Source organism: Podarcis gaigeae (assembly GCF_964106915.1).
Source record: "Podarcis gaigeae genome assembly, chromosome: 15".
Classification (NCBI taxonomy): domain Eukaryota; kingdom Metazoa; phylum Chordata; class Lepidosauria; order Squamata; family Lacertidae; genus Podarcis; species Podarcis gaigeae.
In genome coordinates this window covers 29,870,323-29,896,296 of record NC_139692.1, presented here as the reverse complement: position 1 = coordinate 29,896,296, position 25,974 = coordinate 29,870,323, and the positions used below count along the sequence as shown (strand labels likewise).

Below are 25,974 nucleotides of genomic sequence, written 5' to 3'. Positions count from 1 at the left end.
TGGCTTAATTCTCCTTTCTAGAGACTTAGCACGGCAGAGAGAGTGATGGGGGCCCCATGGGGAACACTGAAGTGGGAATCCCACAAGGAGGTCTCAGCTCAGGAAGAGAACAGAACATGCCAAAAGGAGGGCTACCCTCCCACCAGAACCTCCTGTCCCTGTTGACTTCAGCTTCACTAGCCCCAATTTGCCACAAGCACAGAATTGGGGAGCTCAGGAAGGGACACCCTCTGGGATTCCAAGGGCAAGCTGGGGAGTGGGGAGAATAGCCCAGGAAAACCTGGATTGGGGCCAGGAATCAGAGGGCTGCCAGCTGTTCAGATCCACCTGTGTCTCCTACTTTCCCTGTGGGACCCCCTTTTGTTCAGCATTTTCTCTGGCACACACCCCACTTTGGCCCGGCTGGCCCCAACCAGATGGATAAGCGTCGGCCTTGTCCACAGAAATCATAGAATCCTAGATCCATAGGGTTGGAAGGGGTCTGGGGGGGGGTCATCTAATCCTGCCCCCTACAATGTAGGAATTGCAGCCTGCCTGGCACCTACTCCGTGTGGGACAACTTTCCTTCCCAGAGGTTGTGCCTGCTTCAAAACAGGCAAGGAAGCTCTGGCTGTGGGTCAGATGCAACAGATAGGGCTTCCCCTATCTGCAGCCCACCAACTTCTCCCCTGGCCCCCATTTTCTCTGCATGTAGCACAGAAGCCAGACGAGCTCCCCCTCCCTTCAAGAAGGGGTCAGGCGGCTCCATTTCTCTGCTGTGCCCCCTGCAAGTAAAGTCAGGGGCCACTCCGTTTCTGAAGAAAATATTTATTCTCTCAGCTGTATAAAGGTGGAGGAGGAGGAGGAGGAGGAGGAGTTTGGTCATCAGGCCTGGTCGCCGGGGACTTTCTCTTGGGATGTACTGGGTTCGGTCATGGCCTGGTCACTGGGGACTTTCTCTTGGGACGTACTGGGGTGGGTCAGGCTGCTGGCGGACGTTCGGGAGAAAACTCTGGACAAGGCATTGGAGACTTTCTCGAAGACGGAGGGCTTCTGCTGGAGTGGCGGTTGCTGCTCAGTGGCACCTCCCTCGTGATCTGAGAAGCCAAAAGAGAGGTTGGTCATGGAATCATGGAGTCAACCTGCCGCTCACAGCCCCTGTGAGTGCATCAAGTGAGAGCAAGGTTGTACTCCAACTCCCATAATCCCCAGCGGTCAGTCACACTGGCCCCATGAGCTAATGGGATTTGGAGTCCAGCAATATCCCGTTAGATGAAGAGCAACACAGGCAACAAATTCCAGGCAGTGGAGAGCCTCACTTGTCTTCCATCAGACAAGCATTTGGCTGCTTGAGTGTCTGGGTTTTGTTTCATTTTTACACCGCCAAAATTTACACAAATTTTGACCTATTCTTGTTTCCTCCGCCCCCTCAATTGTTCAGGTTTTTAATGTTTGTTTTTTAATTCTAAAATGGTGTAAGCTGCCTTGGATTGTTTAAAATAGAAAGGCATGGGGTGTGTCTATCAATGTTTTAAATAAACTTAATCTCCTATATATTTTGGAAACTCATTTGCTTATCTACCATGCATTTGCACACTTCTTAAGACAGTGGTTCCCAAACTCTTTTGGCCACCACCCCCTGCCTAAACACATCCCTGATTCCCCCTACCTTATACAAAGCATTATTCAGAATAGTGGTTTGCATGACCCACTAAGGAAGCTAATAACAAAATAATTCAAAACAGTAACAATTAATTGCACCTTTATTCTAAATCCAATAAAAGGGTTTAGTTTTATCAATTCAACAAAAAACTGATGAATTTGATGTAGTGATATCAGCTTCTCAAAGACTGATAATCATTTGTGCCACCTGCCACCCCCTTGCCTTTTAGGACCCCCCAAAAGGATGGTACCCCCCCCCGATGGTGGTATTGCCCACTTTGGAAACTACTTTGGTTTCTGAGATTAAGGAGCCATTTGCGGGGGGGGGGGGTGTGTCTTGGTTGCCATTTTGACTCAAGATGGTGGATGGAACCTTCAAAAAAACACAGCAATTTAAACCACCGGTTTCAAAACTCCACTGATTTTGGGGTTGTTGTTGTTTTTGTTTTCAAATTCCTGAGCAAGGCTAGGTATGTGGGTGGAACTACTGAACATAAACCCACTTTGTGGTTCCCTTATGTGGACATGTCCATGTCATGCTGGAAGCCTCCCTGTTCCACATCCCTAAGGAGGGAGGTGGCCTGGCGTGGCCTGCCCCCCAACCACTGTTCAAGGGACAAAAGTGACGTCCACACCCCGAAACTGGCAGCGAGAAAACTTACGTGTTTCGTACTCTATGACATACTCTGGAACGTCCTGGTAAACAGACATGATCTGTGAAAGGAGGAAGAGGTCAGGAGGGAATAGGAGAGAGGGGCACATAAAATGCCCTTGTCCTAAGTCAGGATAACCAAGTCCATTGCAGGATGAGACTTATCTTTTGCGCTGCTCTTTCCAGGCACAGCTCCACACTTTAATGCTCTGTGTCTAAGCATGGTTTTTCGTTTCTTGCCTTGGGGTTTTCACTGCAAAAACCCACTCTTTAGCACTCAATCAGGGCAAACATCAATTCAGATTTTAAGCAGGTTACCGTCTGCTCCTATTGAGCTTTAAAGAGCAAGTTTTCACAGGGGAAAGCTCCGGAGCAGTGTTTCCCAAACTTGGGTCTCCCAGGTTTTTGCACTATAACTCCCATTATCCCTAGCTAGCAGGACCAATGGTCAGGAATGGTGGGAATCGTAGTCCAAAAACAGCTGGAAACCCAAGTTTGGGAAACACCGCTTCAGAGCAGGGGGGTGAAGCACTCTGACACAGAGCTTCTAAGTTCAGACCGTACCTGAAAAGAGTGTGGATAAGCCCAGAGAGACCCTTTTCCTGCCCAGTCCTAAGTTCTTAAGGGCTTTATATATGTGTCCCTGTAGCAAATTGTTAACCAGTACAGATCTCTGAGCCTGAGTGATCTCTGTGGACAGGGTCGCATTCCTCTCCACAAACATGCTATGGCAATTTACCTCGAAGGGTCCTGAGACTGCTTCGGTGTCCCGGGAGAGGTGCATCTCGACTGCAGCTGGAAGAAAACAGGTGAGAAATGGCTGTGTTACAATGCAAGCCAAGGGTGTGGGTGTGCTGCAAGCGACCTCAACAGGGTGAGGTCGCTCTGGCCCCATAGACAGGCGCTCCCTGCCAGCCCATGTCCTCCCCCCATGAAAACTGTACCCACAACTCACTGGGTCCTGATTCCCTTTGGGGGCATCCTTCTCGCAGTTGTGTGCCTGGAGGAGGCTTGTGGGCCAGGTCTAGGGGCCTGAGACCCCCTTTGGCACCCCAGCCCCATGTGGGGCTCTGCACAGGGCAGCTTCTAAGGAGCAGCCATTCTAGAACCATAGAATGGTAACGTTGGAAGGGAGCCCAAGGATCATCTAGTCCAACCCCCTGCAATGCAGGATTTAAACACACAAGTGCAATTGTATCAAACCCCAAAGCGACAGAATGAATAGTCACCTTTATCCAGAATCTTCTCTCTATCACTGAAACAGATACAGAAAGGGCTTGGTTAAAATGCTGCGCTTGTAATGTGTCCTCTCCCCATTTGCACAGTGGCCTGGAGTCTGCCCCTCTGCCAAAGCCTGTTTGGATCGTGGCCTCAATAGGTGCAAAGCCCAAGCATGAGGCAGGCATCCGGGTGGTGGTTCCCGCAAGCGGGATCTTACCACGGCACACATAGAAACCACTGGACAAGTGGGTGGCCTGTGCCTCCCAACTGGAGAGACCTTCACCATTTGCTTGTATGGATTTTGGACTGGATGCGGGGGCTGGATTGAATCGTAGAGTTGGAAGGGACCCCCGAGGGTCATCCAGTCCAGCCCCCTTAAGTACAGGAATCTCAACACGTGGTGCCCCATCCAATTTGAAACCATCCCGGACCCTGCTTAGCTTTGCAAATGCTCTAGTGGTTTTGTTGCTGTCCCACGCTAAAAGACCAGCTTGCCAAGTGGTTACAAAGCCACCACTTTGTCGAGGGAGGCCTGCTTCCACACTCTGCTGCCGACAGCAGTCTCCCCACCTTCAATTCCCAGCAGCTGGCATTGAGAGCTTCACTGCCCCCAACAGTGCAAGTGAAAAAAACCAACCAACCCTGAAGTTCAATGGGGAACCATTGCCTGTGTGTGAAGAAAAACATGCAAGTCCTGAAAAGTGCCCCTGCTCTCCAAAGCCCAGCCCACCCACAAATGTTGCCCTCGCACCTGTCGGAGGTCGATGAAGGCCCCACGCTGGTTGTGCGGGGGGTGCTGCTGGAAAAGGTGACAGGGCTGCTCTCCTCTGTTTCGGTGATGGGCGGGCTCGGCATATTGGTGGTTTGGGCATCCTGCGGAAAGGAAAAGGTAAGGACTTCATTTTAAGCTCTCAAAGTCAACACATAATTCAGGAAAGTGGGGGGGGGGGTGAGGCATGCATGGAGGACAAATCCCCTTCCTCATTTTATGCATCTTGTTTTGCAGTTGGTTTGTTTTTTAAGTATAAGCCACTCCCTCAAAAGCCATGTGCCCAGTACTGTAATCATTTTCACTGCTATTTTTATTATGAAAACCTATTATTCATTTTGGAAAGTTGTCTTTCTATTCATATTTGGACAGCTCTTAAGTGAGCGCAACCAAATTTTGCACTATGGTTCCTGAGATCAATCGGACACCATTTGAGGATGACAGACCTTTTAAATGATGCTGTCTTTTAGCCACTGGTTTCAGAACAGCACTGATTTTGGGGATTTCTTGGAATTATTGGGAAATAGCAGGTATGAGGCTGCTAGTATTGAAATCAAGATTGGACCCAGACATTCTACAGGTCTTAGAATAATAGAATTGCAGTTCACCACAAAGGTCATCTATCCCAACTCCGGGAGTCGAACCCACAACCCTGAGATTATGTGGCTCATGCTCTACAGACTGAGCTATTCCAGCATCGCCCACTCCCTATGTTTCAATTTGCATTTGGAGCAGTGGACAAGAAGTGTAGGGCAGGATACCATCTCTAAATTTTGTTGCTCCGACAATTCATAAATAAAATCCACCTTTCAGTATATTCATTTTTATGAATCTCTCTTCCGGGATATTCTTGCACGATAGGTCAATTTAAATAGCAAGGCTGCTGTCTAAAAATTACAGTGGTACCTCGGGTTACATACGCTTCAGGTTACATATGATTCAGGTTACAGACTCCGCTAACCCAGAAATAGTGCTTCAGATTAAGAACTTTGCTTCAGGATAAGAACAGAAATCGTACCACTGTAACGGAATGGAAATACGATAAAACTTTCGCCAAGCAGCCACACCCAAGACCTTCCAGCTCTGCAAACAGCTGAATGGACAAATAGCCCATCTCCAGAACTGAGCAACTTTTCCCAGGTGAAACCACCTGAGTTTTCAAGTCCTGAAGGGTCAGACCTCTAACTAAACCTCTAATTACACCCATTATTAAATACAGTGGTACCTCGGGTTAAGAACTTAATTTGTTCCAGAGGTCCGTTCTTAACCTGAAACTGTTCTTAACCTGAGACACCACCTTAGCTAATGGTGTCTTCCCCCTGCCGCCGCACCACTGCTGCACGATTTCTGTTCTCATCCAGAAGCAAAGTTCTTAACCCGAGGTACTATTTCTGGGTTAGCGGAGTCTGTAACCTGAAGTGTATGTAACCTGAAGCGTCTGTAACCCGAGGTACCACTATATTATCTCACATTAATGAAAAGATTTCCCAGTTCCTGTATTCCAAATGGATGCCTACGGTACAACGGATCTTTCTTTTTAAAATGTCCGCCGTGTTTCACTTTAACGGCTTATCTGACCTGATTTCTCTATCGCCCTCCTGCTGGGGGGCTTGGGGTGGGCCACAAACTGGGTAATGAAGGGGTCCCCCCCTCTTTCCTAGGGGACCCTCCTGCTCCCGGGGAACACACCCGTCTCTCTCTAGAGGTGAGGGGCCATATTCCCTCACGGACTCACCATCTGCACCTGGCTGGTTGTGGACTGGGCCGTGACCTCAATCTGTGGGATAGGGGGGCCTTCCTTCTTCTCTTTGGCCTCACCGCTGCTGCTGGACAGGGTCAAAGGGGGGCAGCATTTGCTCAGGGACAAACTCTTCTTCCGGCTCGCACTGCTGGGGGTCTTGGTCAGGAGAGGATCGCTTGGGATGCGCTAGTTGAGGGCGAGAGGGGGGGAGGGGAACCTCAGAACAGTTGGAAGTTTGGTTGCATCGCAGCTTGCTGATAGGGCCAGACAGGATTGCCATACAGTTTGTACTACCTTGGATCCCGAACGCCTTGCGAGTCAAACGTTTTGGCTCCCGAACGCTGCAAACTCGGAAGCGATTGTTCGGGTTTGCAAACGTTCTCTGGAACCCAAACAGTTTGGCTGTAGGAGCTTTCGAACTTTGGTTTCCGAATGTTTTTGAAGCCGAACGGACTTCTGGAATGGATTCCGTTCAGCTTCCAAGGTATGACTGTATTTCAAAAAGTGAATTGGGGGTGGGAGTGAAGTTGCTGAGCTAAACAAAATCTAGACTTCCAACCTGGGTTTCAGCGATTTCCTCCCAGACACTGCCGTATTCCGGCTATATCCATGAAAATCCAGACGTATGGCAGCCCTAGGCTAGACCATATGAGGTTAGAACACATCACAGCAAGGGACCCCCAGAGTCCCTTTGACCTCTCTGCCAACTTCACTATCTCCTTAAAGCTTAGACTCTTAGGTTGCATCCTGAGGGGAGAGAGACTGTGCTGACCATCAGGCAATAATAATAATAATTTATATTTATAACCCGCCCTCCCCAGCCAGAGCCAGGCTCAGGGCGGCTAACACCAGTAAAATCACAATAAAAACATAATGGGAGGGGCGGAGAACCAATTTAAAATACAGGTTAAAATGCAATTTAAAATGGCTTTTCCCACCTGACTTGCTCCACCCTCCAGCCCTTGGAGCCTTCAAAGCTCTTTCCAGAGGGAATTGCTGCCACAGTCATTATGTGTGTGTGTCTTCTGATGAACTGAGTGGAATCCAACTATGAGTCCTGAGAGTTGGGAGAGCGTTTTTGTGGATTCAACAGTGCTTAAGTTGTTATTTTTTGGTTGTTTGTTAATGTTGCACACCCTTCAACGTTTCTCCAATGAAAATAAGGATATCCTATTCCGTTGTTTTATTTATACCCCGCCCATCCAACTGGGTGTTCCAACCACCCTGGGCGGCTTCCAACATATAAAAAAACATAATAAAACATTAAACATATTTTTAAAAACTTCCCTATACAAGGCTGCCTTCAAATGTCATCTAAAGATCATATAGTTACTTATATCCTTGGCTTCGGGGGGAGGGGTCACAAATCTCCATACCCTCCAACATTTCCTGTTTTCCTGCTGTGATATCTGTTTTCTGCTAATTTCTTGCCTGGGCAGCACACTGTTTAATGGCTATGCAGAGAGAATGCCTGTCCCCCTGCATCTAACCCTGCTCTTCAGCCTTGGTGATGACCACCAACTTGGACAGCTTTAAAAAAAGATTGAACAAATTTGTGGAGGAGAGGGCTATCAACAACCACTAGACATGTGTGCTATGCTCTGCCTCCGTGGCCGGAGGCAGCAATGCTTCTAAGTATTGGTTGCTGGAAGCCACAGGAGGGGAGAAGTGCTCTTGTGTTTGAATCCTGCTTGTGGGTTTCCCCACAGGTATCTGGTTGGCCACTGTGACAACAGGATGTGGGATTAGATGAGTCCCCTTTGGCCTGATCCAGTAGTCTCTTCTTGCGTCCTCATGTCCTTGGTCCTACTAGTGTCCCTCCCATTTCCCCCAGACTTCCAAGGAACCTGACCTGAGTCCAGACCAGAGCCGTCTTTTCCATAGGGCTTAGTGATGTGTTGCGCCACGGCGCCAGCCTCTCAGGGGTGCCCCAGCAAGTGGGGGAGCTGTGCAGCTTTGCCGGAGGCCTCCCCTTTCCCTGCAAGCCTGCCAGCTGCACCCCGCCAACCATAAGGCTGGTGGATGTGCAGCTTCCCTCCCAAGCCTCTGTGGGGATCGCTCTCCTCCTGTGAAGGCGTGGGAGGGGCGCAACCTCACTCCCAAGCCTCTGCGAGGATCGCTCTTTTGCAGTGGTATGGGGGAGAGTTGCGCCCCCCATGGATGGCAGTGCACAACTATGGCCACCCCAATACTATCCGTGGTAATTTGGCGGTGCTGGGCAGATATTTGCACCCCGGCGCCACATCTGCTAAAGTCAGCCCTGGTCCAGACCTTCCCTGAGCCCCTGTGGATCAAGAGGCGACTCTCCCTCAGCTAGGAGGACACAGCTGTGGGTTGAATTTCTTCTTTCCCTGAGCCATTTGCTTACCGTGGAATGTGAGCTTTCACGCCGCTTGGGCGCAGGCGGGACCTCAAAGTAAAAGGATCTGTGTTCCTTCAAGACTTGCTCCTCCCCATCGCTCTCCATATCACTGAGGTGAGAGGCCCTGCCAGGTTGGTTGTCCTCGATGTCGTGGGCCACGAGGCGGAGGATCAGGTCCTGCTTGCTTTCCACGTCCTTCAGGAGCTCGACCTTCGTGATGTCTGGCCTCATCAGACTTTGGAAGGAGTTTCTGCAGACCGCCTGGAAGTGCAAGAACAGAGGGGGGGGGGAGGACAGTACCTTTTACCTGCGAGGAGAGGCACACCCAGAAGAGCCTCAGATCATGACTTAACAATGAACAATTGACAAGCTTTGGAATGCAACCCAAGTTACAAAAACCCGCACATGATATTGAAAGTGTTTTCCTATCAACAGTCTATACTAGCAACGCCATCATACAAATCTATGGTGTGACCACATTTGGGATAGTATACAAAGTTCTGGGACTTCCAGGGAGGATCATGGCGGACTGACTGTCTTCTGTTGGCAGCTTGCTAACAGAGATAATTAGGTAGTGATTGATGGTAGCCAAGGCATAAATCTTGGCTACTGAAATTCACTCTAAATATGAGAGTGAATGGGGGCTTAATGTGAAGCCTTGATTGTTCTTCCGCTCGGGGCAGGATGCCTTAAACCAGGCATGGCCAAACTTGGCCCTCCAACTGTTTTGAGACTACAGTTCCCATCATTCCTGACCACTGGTCCTGTTAGCTAGGGATGATGGGAGTTGTAGTCCTAAAACAGCTGGAGGGCCAAGTTTGGCCATGCCTGCCTTAAACCAAATCTACTTCTGCACATGCAAAGAAGCCTCCCACCCTACCCTGCCTACCTCCTTCGGCCTCACCCCAAGGCGCCCAGCCATATCCAAAGAGGGCCTCCGTTCTTTCTTCTTGTTGGGATCCTGAAAGCCGAGGTTACTAGAGAGACTCTTCCCTGACATCGAGGCTCTCCTTAGCTCCGTGAGGCTCATGCCTATCTTTGACATGCACGTCTTTTTCAGCTTCTCTAGGGGCTCTGTCTTGATGGACAGGACGGCTAAGTGCTCCGCAACGATCTCCGGGTCGACCTTCAGCGCCTTGTGCCCGATGCAGGGGATGATTTTCACCGGCATATCGCTCTTCTGCAGCAGGGTTTCCGCATCTTCAGGCACAGTGGGCAGATCTGCCAAATCCAACTCGTCCTCGTCCTCTTCTTCGATGGAGCTGACCCGAGCATAGACTTTGCTGACAATGCGGTCCAGTTCCAGGGCACTGACGGTCTCGTTTTCTAAGTTTTCGTCACAAGGGTTGCCGCTGATGGAGCAGCTGGAGACCTCATTGATGATGATGCTGGCCATCTGCTCAGGGAAGAGGACCTTGTTGGTCGTCACGTCGTCATACAGCTCTTGCTGGGACCCGGATTTCTCCAGGACGTTGCTGAAGACGCTGTGGACAACGTGGTTGACCTTCTCCTCGTATTGCGGGTCCAGCTCTGGCTGGTTGCTGTAGGTCACCAGGTCCATTTTGTTCTTTGACATCTTTTTCTCCACGGACGTCTTCAGCTGGCAAGCGATTTCGTTGACATCTGTCTTGGACAAAGCCTTCTTCTCTTGGACGCCCAAGTCATTCTGGGCAAGTAGGATTTTCGTGAGCAACCTGCTTAGGATCTCCTCCAGGAAAGCCACCGGCACTTGTGTGACCAGGGGCACCTCTGTGGGTTCCATTGCCCCAATATTGCCAAGGAATTTCTCGATGATCTTGTCTGTTTCCAGCTTTATTTCCGCACTGGAGCGGGGCAACTCACCCTCCATGTTCGTGGTCGACTGGAAATCGCGCCCGGAGATTTCACTCACCATGAAGCAGGCAACCCGGTTGACAAAGTCCTCATTCTTGTTGGTTAAGTCATCGTACATAGACGCTTCAGAGCTGGAATGTCTGAGGATGTCAGTGTAGACGGAATCCACAACCTCCCCAACTGCCCGGCTGTCTTCTGAGCCCAAGTCCTCCAATTCATCATGCTGCCAGACTCTCATATTCTTCTTTGAAAGAAGACTTTGCAAGGAGTTGATCATCTTTCTGCCCACCTCCTTCATTAAGGCAACACTCCTTGTATCCAAGTCGTCCACAGGGAAGGCATTGAACAGTTTTGAGAGGAATTTAGCAGCCACCTCCTCTATGATAATGGACGACAACCCCTTGAGGTGGGATCGCAGTGGTGTCTCACGCTCTGCACCCTCAGGACCACCCCCATATTGTTCCTCCAGGTTTCTTTCCGCTTCCATGGCCTCCTGCTGTCGGCCGAGCTCCTCCGAAAAGTACGCCTGCATCGGGTTCCCATAAATCTCTTTCATCACCAAGTCAGTGATCCTCTCCATAAGGATCGTGCAGCCTGTCCTGATACATTTCTCAATGGCCGATGCAGTTCCAAACTCCGGCAAAATCTGGTGGTAGACGGTATTGGCCACCGTTTGGCTCACAACACGGTTGGGCTGCACCCTGTCAAGGTATTGGACCTCAGCATTCTTGTCCTTGGAGATCTCTGACATCACATTGCTCAAGAGCTTCATGTGAATGAAATCGAACTCTGCGCACTGCTCCTCGGTGTCATCGGACGATGTCGTGGGGAGGGGGAAAATTTTGGACAAGAGGATTGCGAGAACCTCGTGTATCAACCTCTGAGACACCAGGACCGGGTTTGGTCTGTCACTGCTGACTGGGGATGGAGTGCTGCTCTTCTTCACCTCCATCAACACTTTCTTTGCCATCTCTCCCATTTCAAAAGGTTTTGAGGCCTGGCTCTGGGATGCCCTTGGCAGCCCCTGGATCTGGTATCCTAGAATCTCTTTCTTTATCGCACTGGCCACTCTCTCCACTAACATCTGGTCACTTTCCTTGCCTGCCCAGATAGGGGCTCCAGGAGCCCGATCTTGCAAGATGCCACACAGAGAAGCATGGATGATTTTAGCCACGTCCGTCTTCCCCACAGATGGGAAACCCTGCCCTTTGTTGGGGAGCTGCAGGACCTTAACTGGGGACTTGGCAAACTCCTTTAAAATGGATTCCACTAGATTTCTGACGGAGGACTCCTCCTCCACAGGCATTGCCTCTTTCTTTTCCACTGGGCACACACTGGTTGTTGACGAGAGCAACTTGCTTATCAGCCCGCTAAAAATGTCCTTCAAGAAGGTGGAGGAATAAGCACCTCCTCCATCCTCAAACTGCATCGCCTGCACCTCCCCTTCCCCAAGTTTCATGCGGTGAATCGTCCAGCCAGCTGTTTTTGCAGAAAAGCTGGGGGAAGGAACCGGCGGAAGTTGACTGGGAGGTGAGTATGGCTTTTTGCGCTGGAGTGTCCAGTCATCTGCTTCTGCAGGAAAGGCAGGAGGAGGGTGAGATCCGCAGGGAGGCGAGGGCATCTTATCCTCGTAGATTGTCCAGCAGTCTGGTTTTGCGGACGTGGTGGGAGGAGGAGACAAAAGTTGGCTGGGAGGAGAGTGTGGCTTAACGTAGTGGATCGTCCAGCGGTCTGTTTGTGTAGAATAGGTGGGAAGGGGAGACTTTCCAGGAGGTGAGTGTGACTTGGGAAGTGGATAGTCTGGCCTTGATTGACAGAGAAACGCTGCACTCTCTTCCTCCGTGGATTCATAGTTTTGGTTTAGAGACCCGGGTTTGACGCAGACAGCCTTGCAGATATTGTCCATGAGGCTCTGGATACTTTTGCCTGCCTCGGGAGATGGTTTTCTTCTCGCTTTCTTCCTGGGAGGACTTCTCTTCCCTACACTGCCCAAAGGAGAATCTGGCGAACTTCCAGGGACCCATGATGGAAACATTTTGTGCATTATCTTAAGGAACATCTCTCCAAACATGGAGCCAGAGGGTGTGGTGTCCGGGAGGATGGTCTCCACTCGGTCAAGGATTGTCTCAGCTTCTAGAAACAAGAACAGGTATGGGGAAGTATCCCCAGTAAACAAAGGCATCAGCTGGTATGCACAGATTTCTCTGATTATTAGTGGAGCTAGCTTTTCTGCTAATGAATGTCCTTCATTTTGGAAAGCTTTAAAAATCTCACACTCCGATCCAAGCTGCTCCACCAACTTCTCATAGATGCAGTTGCTTATATGAATCACTTCTTCAGGAACAATCTTTGGGAAAGGGAGGTCTCCCTCCGCACCATGAATGACCTTGACTTCTGATCTTTTGAACTCGCACACTAAAGCATTGACGAGCCTGGTAACTAGATCCCTCATCTCAGACTCTGATAAACAACAGTCTTTGGAATATGCCAAAAAGTTTGGGGAGGACAAGATTTTGCAAAAGAAAGCCACAACAACATCCTCTAAAAAGGCTGCAGAGTAGATCCGTTGAGAAACTGGCTTCTTTTCCTTCTGCAATTTAGCACATTCGCGGGTGGCAGAATCACTGCTGTCTAAAAACGGGTGGAGGTGGAAATTCAAAATCTCCCTTATGAGCAAATTGGCAACTTCACGGAGGGTGCTGTTCCCTCGGACCTTGAGAGTACTCTGAAGCTCGCTTTGGGAGTTAGACTTCTGCAAAATCTGGTTGTAAACTGAACAGGCGATGTCCTCTTTGGTTTCTTCGTCCATCTCTGGAGTTTGCCCCGAGGTGTTTCCCAGCAGGATTTGATGTGCCAGAATCTCTGCAATGACATAATGTTTCAGGTTGGCGACCATCTCGGCGAAATCTGTCTCTGAGAAGTCAACCTGGTTGCCAACGCAAGCGCTGATGCTCTCTGGAGTGGGGAATATTCTCTCCAAGAGCTGGTTGAGCATGTCCTCCAGGAGAATGAAAGGGAAGACCGTCATGCAGGAGCTTAGGGAGTCTCCGGCAGAAGGGTCCACATAAGAGGGCGCCTCGTGAAATGTCGTAGACTGGAGATGATACTTAAACATTTCGTTGATAATGAAGCAAGCTATCTGAGTGACGTACAAGTTCCGCAGGCTCTCTTTGTCTTGTGGGAAAGGCTGCTGCAACATCACTTCGTGCAAGACGTCACAGTAGATAGAGTCCACCATGGACGCGATGGCTTCTTCTGAAATGCCAGCTTCTCCCCTGTTGCCGTAAGTGCTGATCCAGATGGCCTGCTTCAGAACAATGTCCAGGATGTCTTTCTTCAGCTGCGCAATTGTGCTGCTCATTTCAGAGCCAAAGCCACCTTCGCTCTGCCCTAGGCATGCAGTGCTACTAGAAGGAGATGGGAAGATCTGCAAGAGCAGCCTGTCAACGATGGCCTCCAGGACTGGGTAGCAGAGCACGGTGGAGTAGGGTGGTGAAGCATTGGCTCCAGGGACACCCTGGTCCACCACCAGTATCTCATGGATGAGGCACTTTGCTTCTTCCACAGGAGGCGGACCTGCTGTTGACCCCAGCATGCGATCGATGGCACCTTCAAATATCATGGTGGCTGTCTGGCGGGACAACACATGCCTCTCTTCATCAGTATGTTCCTCAGGCTCCAGGTCTTGTGTGCTGTCCTTGTAGGTTCTGCCTTCTGGCAGGGAGCCCAGGGGCGGCTCCTCGGTACCCTCTTGGATGTGCAGCTGAGCTTTCGTAAGCTCCTTCGTAAGTGACTTCACCAGTTTCACAGCTGTGTCTCCAATGAAGTCCCCGGGACCACTTAGAGGGGTGTCCGAGAAAGTGTTGGAGATCCTTGATATCAGCTGAGAAATGACTTCTCCTAGGAACGAAGAAGGACTCGACGGGCCTCTCTTCCCCGCCATGCTTGCCTGCCGCAGGTCCAAGGGCTTGACGGTGGTTTTGTACACTTCGAATCTTGACATGGAGTCTCCTGCGGCTGCTCTGTCCCAGGTAGGAGACTCCTGCCTGGCTACAAAAGGCTGGACATGCTGCTGCAGGATGTCACCCACAAGGAACCCGGCAATTCGGTCAATCAGGCTTTTGCTCTTATTCTTCACGTCTCTCTGGACGGCTTCGAGGGAGCCAGATTTCTGTATGATCTTGCTGCACAGGGAATCGGTCATGTTCTGGACATCTTCCTCCGAATACTCACATTGTTCTGGGTCTTTTGTAACCTTGATTTGATGCTTCAAAAGTTTCATCTGGACATCGTTGAGCAGCTGGGTGGAGAGCTTGCTGAAGTCTGACTCCGACAGGTGCCTTTTGTCCATGGATGTGGAAGGGAAGATTTTTGACAACAGTCCAGTGATTAAATCTTTCAGGAATCCTGAAGATAGGAAGGTGCTGAATGGAGACCGGCTCTCGGTTTCCTCCTGGGTTTCAGAAACGTACTCGTGGAACGGAGTTGAAGGTGTAGTCTTGGGCAAGTCTCCAGAAAACAGTGGATGGAGAAGATAATCAGAGATGCCTTTTTCAACCAATCTCTTAATCTTGTCAAAGAGGGCACTCTGTCTCCCACTGCTGAGGTCGTCTGGCGAAGCAACATCTCTTTCTTTCATCAAACTGTTGCACACAGAGTCAACCACATTCTGGACAACAATGTCCATCAAGGGGCCCATTAAACTCGGCTCATCTTCTTTCGGGACTCCGGTAACTGCAGCCTTACCAAAATGCAAGTTGATTGAACAGGCCAATTGCTTTGCAATTCTCTCCAACTCAGCTTCATGCCACCCTTTACTTGATTCTTTCTTGTCCCTGGAAACAGGCAGAACGTTGGCTAAAACTCTGGAAACAATTTCTTCTAAGAAACGAGCTGGGAAAACTCCTCCACAGGGACCCAAGGGTTCCCCAAGGCTATCCAGAACAGTCCTGACAATGTCCTCAGACAGAGCTTCAGGGTCGGGGCATCCTGAAGAGGACTCCTCTTTAGAGACGAATCTTTGAAGATGATGGTTCGTGATTTCCTGAATTATGAAGCTGGTCATGCAGTCTATAAAATCCATATCCCGACGCTTGATGTCTTTCTGTATAGACTCTTGTGAGCCAGCCTTCTCCAGCATATACCTGTAAACAGAATTGACCATGGTCTGAATCTCCGTCTCCGAATGGGAACGGCAGGGGGCGTCCTTTTTGGCCACCCAGATTTTGTGTTTGGAAATGGACGCCATCACTTGTTTGATCATGTAGGAGCAGAGCTCATCAAAATCTGTTCCCGACACCTCCCTCTTCCCTGGCTTTCGCTTCGCACCCTCGCAGGGCGGGAAGAGTTGATTCACCATCTGGTTGACAACCCTTTCCAAATACTTCTGAGACAAGACAGTAATGTACGCCGGGGTCGGCTGCTGCCGCTTTTGGAATTTGGGGAGGCAGATGCAACATTCGACCTTCTGGATGATCTGTTCGGCCTTGATGTTTCGAAAGGCATTCCGCGGCAGCCTCCGGCAAACCACGGGCGGCAGTTGGTAATCCAGAATCTCCGTCAGAATAATTTCAGATGCCCTCTCAGCCAACGACTCAATGTCCCTGCCTATGTCTCGGTCGGCAGCCAGCTGGAACCCAAACTCTCTTAAGATGGAGTCAACTATTTTGCTGACCGTTCGACTGTCCACCTGCGGGAAGTATGCCTTTTCATCAGCCCTCGTCAAGACCCCCACGCCAGCCTTTGTAAACTCCTCCACCAGGGCACTGATAAACAGGGTGTTCATCTCCTGGAGGTCGATGCAGGTGTCCCGGTTGTATTTGCTATGCAGCGAAGAGAAGATCTTGAACAACAGCTGGCAAATGACTTCCTCCAGGAACGACGCCGAGTAAATGGTAGTGAACTCCGGGTGGAACTGCCTGTGATCCCCACGTCCCGACATGGTCACTACTTCCCTCCGGTAAGTCCTCACGTTGCAAGTGGCAGTGTGAGGCTTCCTTCTCGCATGCTTGCCGCTCGGAGCCCGGGAACTGTATGTCCTGTGCTGCATGGCCGTTTCCAGCACTGTCTTGTTCCTGTCCCGTAAGCTCTTGCGGGCCTGATGCCTCCCTGAAACGGGCGCTTTCCACTCCGGTCGCCTGCCTCTCGGCAATGAGTGGTACATGTCACTTTTACCACTTCGCGGGTGCTTTTTGCCAAAGCTCTGCCCCCGTCCCTTTTTGCAGGGCCCCTGTGAGAACCCCACGGCCTTCTTCGAGTAAGGTTTCCCATGCTCTGGATGATCAATGCAGTGCGAAAGCTCTGTGATCACCGGTTTCACCAGGGTATGTGCCAACATGTCGAGCGCTGACTCATAGGAAGGCACCCCTGCCTCAGGCTCCACCCAGGGCTCCTCGCTGTACTGGATGTCGTATGTCAAAATGGTGGAGGCAGAGTCCGTCTTGTGGGCTTCCACCTCCCTGCTTGAATATTGGAAGAGCTCGCCGTCGCTGGCACTCTTCCGGATGTCACAGAACTGCTCGTCCTCTGGGAACTCGTCAAAAGCAAAGGTGCCAGTGAAATGGTCCGTCGTGATGCATTTGTCCAAGAGGGTCCGGATCAGCTTTTCGCTCACGACGTCCAGCAGGACGACGGATTTGGGCGAGAGTCCCAGGTTGCCACTGAAGATCTCATTGCCCAGCCTGTAGGCATGCGGGCACACAGACGAATAAAGGTTCTGCCTCTTAGGCATCAGGTCTGTGTCGTGATATCGCGACATGTTCTGAGCTCGGGCATCCGGGAAGTGCCCCGTGAAACTGCCCTGAGGCTGACCAGGCCACATTGAGTCCAAAATGATGTGCAGGACTTTGTTGACGACCTGCTTTGCTTCGGTGGACTTCAAGCTGCGGATGAAGCTGTCGAGGTTGGATGCGACGCAGCTGAGCCGCTGGTTCTTGTGGGCAATTTGGTCCATTGCCGACAAGCAAGCCACCCCTTTGATGTCGCTGGGGCCTCGGCAGTCTCCCCTGGAAGCTCCGCAGGCACAACGAGAGGAGAAGTAGGGCTGCTGCTGGGGCAGTGCATCCCGAGCTTTCCTTTCGCTCATGGATTTGCACCTGATTTCGATTTCCAGGCACAGTAGGTGGGCAACCTCCTTCACAAGAGGGTGGTAAACCTCGTCAAAGTCCGCCAGGCAGAGAGGTGGCAGGCAGATGTACCTTGACTTCCTCGTCAGGAAGCCTTTCCTGCTGACTGTCTCCTGCAAGATGTTCCTCTCACACAAGATGCTCAGGATCCTCTCGGATATGTGGAACGCCAGCTCTTTGATGTTGACGGGAGCCGATTTGGGGCCCCTGATTCCATGCTCAGGGCAGCAAGAGTCCACTGAGCAGAACATGGAGAGGCTGGTCTCAATGCCATCGCTTCTCTCTCTGGCACCTTGCCAGGCACAGGGGTTCAGGATGCTCCGGATGACGTTGGAGACCACTGCCTGGGTCAAGGGCTCCCAAAACACATCGAGGCAGGAGGATTGCCTCTTGCAGTGGGGCAGGTAGGTGCTCCTCCAGATCCGTTCCTGGAGCCACCTTGATTCAGACTGGATCATCTCCTGCTTCCACGCTGGGCAAGAGGCCCTGTAACCCTTCTCATCCAAAGCATCTGGGGGAGGAAACACAGACAGGTTTACTATCACATACCTCAGGGAGCTTCTGAAGCCCTGGAAATACCACGAACCAATTCTGGAAGTCCCAACTTGGGTGGTTTGGGGCAAAAACTGTTACTGTTAACTATTAACGGGGTTGTGTGCCCAACTAAGTTATACGCAGAGTTAGACCCATTGAAATTAACAGCTCACCATAGCCACGGCAATCAATTCAATGAGTCTACTCTGAGTAGAATCACGTTGGGTGAATCGGTTCTTTCTGCCTTTGGGTGGGAGTTTCCTCCCTGGGAACCCGTCTCACGTAGCAAGAATGCTGCTCATCAGACACTTATGCACATTCTCAAACACACTGGCCACAATGTCCCTGGCAATGGAGCCAATCTCTGCCTGGGAATTACTATGGAAAAGCCCCAGAACCTCAAATCTCTTGAAGCTGCAGCAAAAGAGCCTCTCACTCAGCTCGCCCTGTGCCTTCTCCAGGATGCAAACAGATGACTCAAGATCCCGGGTCTTCATTAGAACCTCGCTGACGATGCTCTCTGTCACTTACAGCATTTTGAGGGTTTCAGTGATGCTTGTGTCGTTCAGCGGCTGCTGCTCAAATATCTCTTTCAAGATGCCCCCAACAATAATAAATTATGTATTAATTTTTTTAATTCTGCACCCTGTATAAAACAGGCAAATCAGCCCAATTTACATCTCAATAAGTAATGTTAAGCTTTTTACTAACTTTAAACGGTATTTCCAGCCTGCAAGGGATCCTTTCGCTGGGATTCCTGCACAGCAGGGGGTTGGGATAGAGGACCCTTGAGGGTCCCTTCCAACTTTACAATCCAATGATTATATGCTGCAGAAATGTGAAGAACTGGATTTAAGACTGGGGGAAACAAGAAACCGAAAGGAACCCAAACGAACCGTTGTCTCCATCCCTGTTTTCGGCTGCCGCAGAGCATGTCAGCTCCTTGAAAGAGGCCGCCGCAACATAGCCCCGAGGCTTACCTTTTGGCCGGAAGGCGATCAGCTCCTTGATGACGCTCAGGACAATATGGTTGGCCAATGTCTGGATCTCGCAGAGGTCTGGGACGTGGAAGCAGGCGAGGAGTTCCAGGTCTTTATGCCTGTCCGGACTCTTGCTTTTGAAGATGTACTGATTGCTCTCCCACTTGGAAAGCAAATTGCTCCCTTCCTGCATGAAGAAGCAGCTTTCCTCCGTCGTTGCCCTTTCGCTGGAATCGCTTTGCCTCTTATCCCACCGGCTGAGCAAGCCGTGTGCCCCGGGCTTGGAGCCCTCCCTCAGTGGGAAAAGGTGCGTGTTCTTCTCGTAGCACAAGGATTCGCTCTCCACGCCAAACTCGCAGAGGAGGGTGTTGACAATTTCCTCGGCGGCGTGGCCCAGCTTCAGAGGGCAGATGGCGGAACAGCAGCCGCTCTCTGGTGCAGAGCCTCTGGCAAAGGGCTCAAGCTGGTGCATGGTGCCAGGCTTTCCCCGGTGCCCGGTTTTAGTGTGCCTTGGGACAGCCTCACAGTCCCCTGTTTTCTTAAACAGCTTTTCCAAAATGGTCCCCTCAGGGATGGAGCTTTGCCTGGGGAGCCAGTCGTCCTCTGGGAAATCCAGCCGGAATCTGTTGGAGACCCTGTCCTGCCTCCGTCTTCCAGAAGGCCTCACCCTGGGGGCCGACAGGCAACCGGGCAAGCACTGGTGCCTCTCTGGCCCGGCGTGAGCATCCCACTCCGAGTACCTGAAGACGGAAGGGAATTTGGAGGGCGTCTCCTCCTGCACCTCGGCCTCTTCTTCTGAATAGATCACCATCCCGGGGACGTTGATTGGGGGGAAGCTATCCCTCGTGTCTATCCTCCTGATTTTCTTGGACGTCGTTTTCACGTTGCCTGGCGACGCGGCGAGATCCTGGAAGAGGGTTTTGTCCTTGCCAAAGGCTCGCCCCGACATCTCCAGCTGCAGGTTTTCCACCATCAGCTCAGACGTGATCTCGGTCAGGCTCTCGTTGCAGCGGTCCAGCATGACACTGATGGTCTCGCTCAGGACAAGGCTCTCCGAGGAGCTGCAGAACAGGGTGGCTTCCTTCTGGGAGAGCTCCCGGTCCAAGGTGTGCTTGATAATTTCCAGGACACTGCTGACAGCGTTGTTGGCGTAAACATTCAGTTCGGCATGGAGCATCTGCACCTGCCGGATGGCTGTCTCAATGCAGTCCTTGGTGACGGCACTGCCCAGCCTGGAGAAGTCCAGGAAGTTATGGGTCGAGCCCAAAGTTGGCAGCCCTCCTTTCTCTTTCTCCCCCTGCAACTTGTTCCGAAAGCCGTCCATCGTAGTTTCCGCCACATTCCCGACCTGGGCCGAGATAGAATCCAAAGAGCGGGTCAACTGTGCAAATGAGAGACTCTCCAGCGGGAATTTCACAATTTCCAAAAAGTTGCACCGGAAGTCCCGCCTGAAATGCCGGGCCACAAAGGTCTCCAGCATGAGGACAGTGCACTCCACTGTCTCCTTGGCTATCTTGTCTATTGTATCCATGGCCCCCTTCAGTGAAACATTATAGAAAGGAAAGTCGGGTTGGGTGAACCGGTTCTTTCGGCCTTTGGGTGGGATTTTCCTCCCCGGGAACCCGTCTGACGTAGCAGGAATGCTGCTCATCAGACACTTATGCACATTCTCAAACACACTGGCTACAATGTCCCTGGCAACTGAGCCGATCTCGGCCTGGGAATCACTGTGGAAAAGCCCTGGTGCCTCCGATCTCTTGAAACTGCAGCAGAAGAGCCTCTCGTTCAGCTCTCCCTGTGTCTTCTTCAGGATGCAAACAGACGACTCAAGATCTCGGGTCCTCATTAGAACCTCGCTTACGATGCTCTCTGCCACTTGCAGCATTTTGAGGGTTTCGTTGATGTTTGCATCGGTCAGCGGCTGCTGCTCAAATATGTCTTTCAAGATGCCTTCCTTGGGGAGCACTTGCTTGAGGTAAGTCAGAAAGTCCTCGTAGAAAAGGCACTTGGGTTTACCCCGGATGTCCTTTGTGGTCGACTCAATCTGGAGATACATCTGCCCGTTGTCCATCCTGAAAGACTTTGCGGTGGTGTGTTGGTGCATGTGAGAATGTGGGCTGTCAATGTGCAGGTCTTGCACAATGGAATGCACCAGATCACTCGCGAGGGAGATCTGCTCCGACGATAAGGTGTTGACCCGTAGTATTGTCCGATGGTAATCTTCGGTTTTGAAATCGTCAATGATGGTTCCCAGGACTTTGCCAACGACATCCTTTGCGTACACTGTCAAGTCTGACTTGCACAAGCTCGCTCTCATGAGGGAGGTTTCGGAGTCGTCAGAGAAGGCTTGGGGCCTCCCTGCCATGCCGTCACCACCATGCATTTCATACTGGAAGCCGGAGTGCCTCCTCCGCTTCTGCTGCATAGACTGTGGGAGGACTTCTTCCAAATTGGATGCCGCAAAGCAGGCGATTTTGTTTAGCACATTCTGGACCAGTTCTTCCCCAATGGTCTGTGGTGTAGGGTGGAGTTGGGAAAGGGCCAGAGTCATCTTCTGGATCTCTGATTTCCCTGTGGGGGAAGATGCCTCCACAGATGGGTCTTTTTTTCTGCCTGAATTGTCCCCATCCCTTGAGCCAAACAGCATTTCCATGACAATGGAGTAGATCTTCGCGAACACGCTGTCCACAATTTCGCCAGCTACACTCCCGGCATTTGCCTGGGAGATGGCGTCTATCATCCCATTATAGGCAGAAGACTTTGATTCGGAACCAAAGCATAAGGAGTCTGTGCGAAAAGACGGTAGGTGGCCCAACTCACCCACAACCTTTTGGGTCACCTGGTTGAGGACATCTTCCACTCCTGTCACCAGTGGGAAACCTCCTTTCTGCCCCGACGGCTGCTGCCTAAAAATCCTTTTCAGAACCCTTTTCTGAACCTCGTTTTCCGTCAGAGCTATTTGGACAGACAAAATCTTGAGCAGGTCATTCATGAGCTCATTGGCAGAGGCGTTTTCTTCATACGGGATGATGTTCTGGCAAGAAAGCATCTCCCGTTCCAGGTCCGCCTGGATGACTTTCAGGATGGTACTGGTCAGTTTCTCAGCACAGAGTCTCAAGTTGGACAGGGACTCTTGGACGACAACTTTGGCTTTGTTGCGGTGGCTGCCCGCCTTGCCCTCTCCGGCTCTCGGCTGACCATCTGTGGCCAACTCAGATTCCAGTTTCTCCTCGGCAAACAGCTCCAGCCTGTGGGAAATGTTGTCGACTAAGTATTTTGCCATCCTTTCTGGGGAACAGTCCTTCGATAGCTGCTTGGATCCAAACTCTGCTGTCTTTCTGCCTTTTGTCAGGCCTGGAACTTTGTGGCGATCTGCTTTGTGATCCAGGAAATGGCTCCTGAGTCCACCCTTGGCCTCTCGTCCAGCCAGCTGAGTGAGAGGCTCAACAGTTCTCTGAATAAGGTCAAAGAGGAGGCACTGGAGTCGGTCAGAGAGGGCTCCCCTTGTATTCAGAACAGTTGCAAGGCCAGAGCTTAGATCTTCAAGCACAATGTCCACCACGTCATTGGAAACCAGCGAGACGTCGGGTTTCCCCACCAAAGGAGCAGAGGGGACTTTCTTGGCGCTGAGCGTTCCTGCCTTAGAAGTCCCAGGTGTGTGAAGTTTCTCGGTGGCCAAGGGAGAAGGAGAAGCGCTTCCCACATCCAACATGACAGTCTGGTAGATTTCATTTAAAAACATCTCAACTGTGTTCTGGATTTGGGCCTGGATATCTCTCTTGTAGTCAGGGTTCTTCCTGAAAAGCTTCTCCAAGATGCTGTCTTGCCGGGGTAAAGAGCACTGCACTTCCGAGGGGGCAAAGACCATCAAAACCAGGCTGACGATCTGGCTGGCGGCAATGCTTTCGGAGAATATAACGGGAGGCATGGAAATCTTCTCCACTTCCCTGTCCAGCCCATGCTTCAGGCTCTTCAGCACCATCTTGGCCACATCCTGGGCATATGGTTTTAAGTTCGCGTGAGACGACCGCAGTGCCTTTTCCTTCCCACCTAAAACAGAACTGTTCAAAATGCCTTCTAAGCAGCTGGGCAAACCCCCACACTGATTTGCCAGCATCCGCCTGAGTTCCTGCTGGATGGCAGAGGAGAAGTCTGAACTGATGCACGTTTTGAGGTTTTTCATGTCTGAGCAAAGCTGGGATTCCACTTTGCAGGTGACAAAGGTTTCCAGCTTGGAGATAAATGTTTGTACCAGGTCATTAGCCAGGTCTGATTTGGGTGGAAGGTGATGCTCGGGCTGGCTAGCCCTGGCTGAATCTTCTGCAGTGCTTGTGGGGCTGGTCTGTGTTTGCTCCTGGGCAGGTCTTGACTGACAAGCTGTCTCTGGTTCTCTGAAATGCACCGTCGGTGGACTTTTGTTGGCGTCTCCAGGTACATTAAGAGGGAAGATGTCGGTGATAATCAGACTCGAGTGCCTGCTTCGGATGCCCTCCGCCTCAGTTTGAGTGGCGCGCGAGATCTTCTCAAACGCCGTCTTCACCAGATCGCAGGCAAAAGTGCTGACGTCTGCATCAGGGATCACACCCTGAGCCCTGAGCTCGGCAGTGTGCCCTTTGGAGGCTGGCTGCTCTTCAGGCGGGCACCGACTGATGTCCATGTGGGCAAGAGATGGAGGAGGAGGGCCAGGGGGCCAAACCGGTTGTTCAGCCCAAATATGCTGGAACATTTCATTCAAGAGATTCCACACGGTCCGGATTATCGGAGATTGCTCTTCCTCCTTGAAGTCCTCTTCCATTTTCTGCAAGGCCTGCTCCAAGGACCACTCACCAGCTGTGGCCCATTGTCCTTTCTGCTGACCTCCGAGAGAGGAGAAAATGGCGTCTTGGACGAAATGCTCCATGTCCTTTTCTGCACCTTTTGCATCGGTCCTGCCCTCTTTTTCCGCTTCAGCTGATTTGGGGCTCAGTCTGTTCCACTGCCGGGATTCCAGCCCAAAGCTTTCATATCTTACTTTATCCGGGGCCTCTTCTGTCAGCAGCACTTGCCGCTCCTTGTTGACCGATGACAAAGTTCCGTCGGGTTCCCTTTTCTCTTTTTCCTCCGCTTCCATCTCAGAATAAATGACCATACCGGGGACATTAACGGGAGAGAACGGCTTCCTCGGCGATTTCTCACCTGACACATGTGTGGCTCCCGTTACCGTCATGGCCTTGGGATCAGGAGAAGCTCCGCGGCTGGGAAGCTCCCCCTGCACTCTGAGGCAAGGTCTTGGTTTTGCCGCTGGATAAATACCCTGGAGTTTTTCTGTACTCAAGCTGTTGAACACGTCATTGATGAGCTGAAGCACAATCGAGCTCTCCCTGGTAGGTAGCGTCCCTTCCGGGCACATTTGCCTCTGGATGAAGTTTAAGATGCTGGCAATCATCTCTTCCACATACTGGAGGAGGTTTGTCTCTGAGGAAGCAACCGTTTTGGAAACTATCTTGCGGATTGTGTCCTTCACTAGGGCATTGGCTGCCTCGGATTCTACCGTGTGCGGTGGGACTGATGCACAAAGCTGATTCAGAGGCATCCCGATGGCTTTAATCTTGGCACACAGCTCAAACTGGGACACTTTCGTTTGGCTCGAAGTGGCGAACACTTTCAGCTTCTCAATGATAATCTGAATGATCTCCTCCGCGATCTCATACGTCGACTCGAGGGACAGGGGCATCCGAGACCGCCAGAAGGACGGGTCAGGTGCAGAATGCTTCCCGGACGCCATGACGCACATGACTTTGCACTCGGCCATGAAGCCGTCCTTGGAGATGGTCTCGAAATACTTCTTCTGAGTAGTGGAGTGCAGCTTGCTGAGCACACTTTCCACAATGTCAGCAGCCACGAAGCTGGCGATCCTGGAGACTGACCCGGCGACTGGCTGGCCTGAGGGCGGGCTGCCTAAAAGGCTTTCGGAGATGGATTCCAGGAGGTCCTCCACGGAAATGCTGACAGAGCAGCCCTGGTCCACCAGTATCATTTTGAAAACGTCGTCGAGGATAATAGCCGTGATTTTGGTGAGGGGAAGTTTCAGCTCGGCAAAAATGCTCTTGAGGTCCTTCAAGCAGATGCCCTCTCTCTGGTCTATAGGGCCATGAGGAGGAGGCTTTTGTTCTCCTTCCACAAAGGAAAGCCCTTCTGTGTCCGTGGTGGTGGTGCCAGTCGTGGTAGTTGTTGTAGTATCTTTGCCAAAGAGCCCCCTTGACATCATGCACTTGCGTTTGCCGTGATACAAAGCGCCTGGCTTCTCAGGGCTGTCGACGGGACCTTTCTGCATCTGGGTGATCTGGCTGTCCGATTTGGAGCTGCGCATGCTCGTGGTGGTGGACAGCAGCCCACAGTGCTTGGTCGGGGACAGAAATATGGCCGTCTTCCCTCTCTTCAGCTTCCCTTTGATGAGGTCAGTGTCCAGCGAGACCTGGGTGCTCTTGGTAAAAGAGGTGTAGGAGGACTTGGAGGAGAGCAGGGAAGCAGGCTTCCCGCTGATGGTCCTCAGGTCGCTCGAGGTGGCGGGCTTGATGCTGGTGTCCGTGAAGCTGACCTTCCTGGCGGACATGGTGGGGAGGGTCCTGTAGGTTTCGTAGAGGTCCTCGTTGCAGCTGCTGCAGCTGCTGGAGTTGTCCGAGGACAGCACAGACTCTTCAGAGATGGTGTACACTCTGGTCCTGACCCGCTCTTCGAACTTGGTGAGGGCCGGGTAGAGGATGCTGGTAACGGCCGACACGACCCAGGTCATTATATTCTGGATGATACTATTAAGCTCCGGAGCAGAGATCTATTATGGAAAGGGAGAGGGAGAGGGAGAGGGAGAAAAGGGGTTATTGACTTCACATTCATACCTGGCTCAGGTATGATGTTTAGGGAGGGTCCCTGAACAGAGCACCCAACATTTTGATTTTCATCCAAAAGTAGTCAGGAAGGTGGGAGGCTCTGAATTTGACTGGGTGGCAAAACTGTGGGGGGCATAACCCTTCCCCATGCAATGTTTTTCCAAGGAGTTTGCAATCAAATTTTCCATGCACATTCCTGAGTTTGATGAGTGTTTCAGCTATGCTTTGATATGCAACTGGACACCATTTCA

At 51.3% G+C, this 25,974-nt stretch overlaps 1 protein-coding gene across 1 annotated transcript in view; it reads right to left on the bottom strand.

Moving 5' to 3' along the window:
• Nucleotides 1-791: 791 nt before the first annotated feature.
• The window catches only part of FSIP2 (fibrous sheath interacting protein 2), a 40,646-nt gene continuing 15,463 nt past the window's right edge, over nt 792-25,974 (bottom strand). The window contains exons 17-25 of the mRNA XM_083714248.1: nt 18,858-25,668; nt 9,276-17,854; nt 8,393-8,647; nt 6,019-6,210; nt 4,266-4,387; nt 3,523-3,548; nt 3,033-3,088; nt 2,304-2,355; nt 792-1,076 (exon numbers count right to left, since the gene is read on the bottom strand). Of these exons, the coding sequence (XP_083570374.1) occupies nt 865-1,076; nt 2,304-2,355; nt 3,033-3,088; nt 3,523-3,548; nt 4,266-4,387; nt 6,019-6,210; nt 8,393-8,647; nt 9,276-17,854; nt 18,858-25,668 (16,305 nt within the window). The 3' untranslated portion in view covers nt 792-864. The remainder of the gene's footprint in view (nt 1,077-2,303; nt 2,356-3,032; nt 3,089-3,522; nt 3,549-4,265; nt 4,388-6,018; nt 6,211-8,392; nt 8,648-9,275; nt 17,855-18,857; nt 25,669-25,974) is intronic.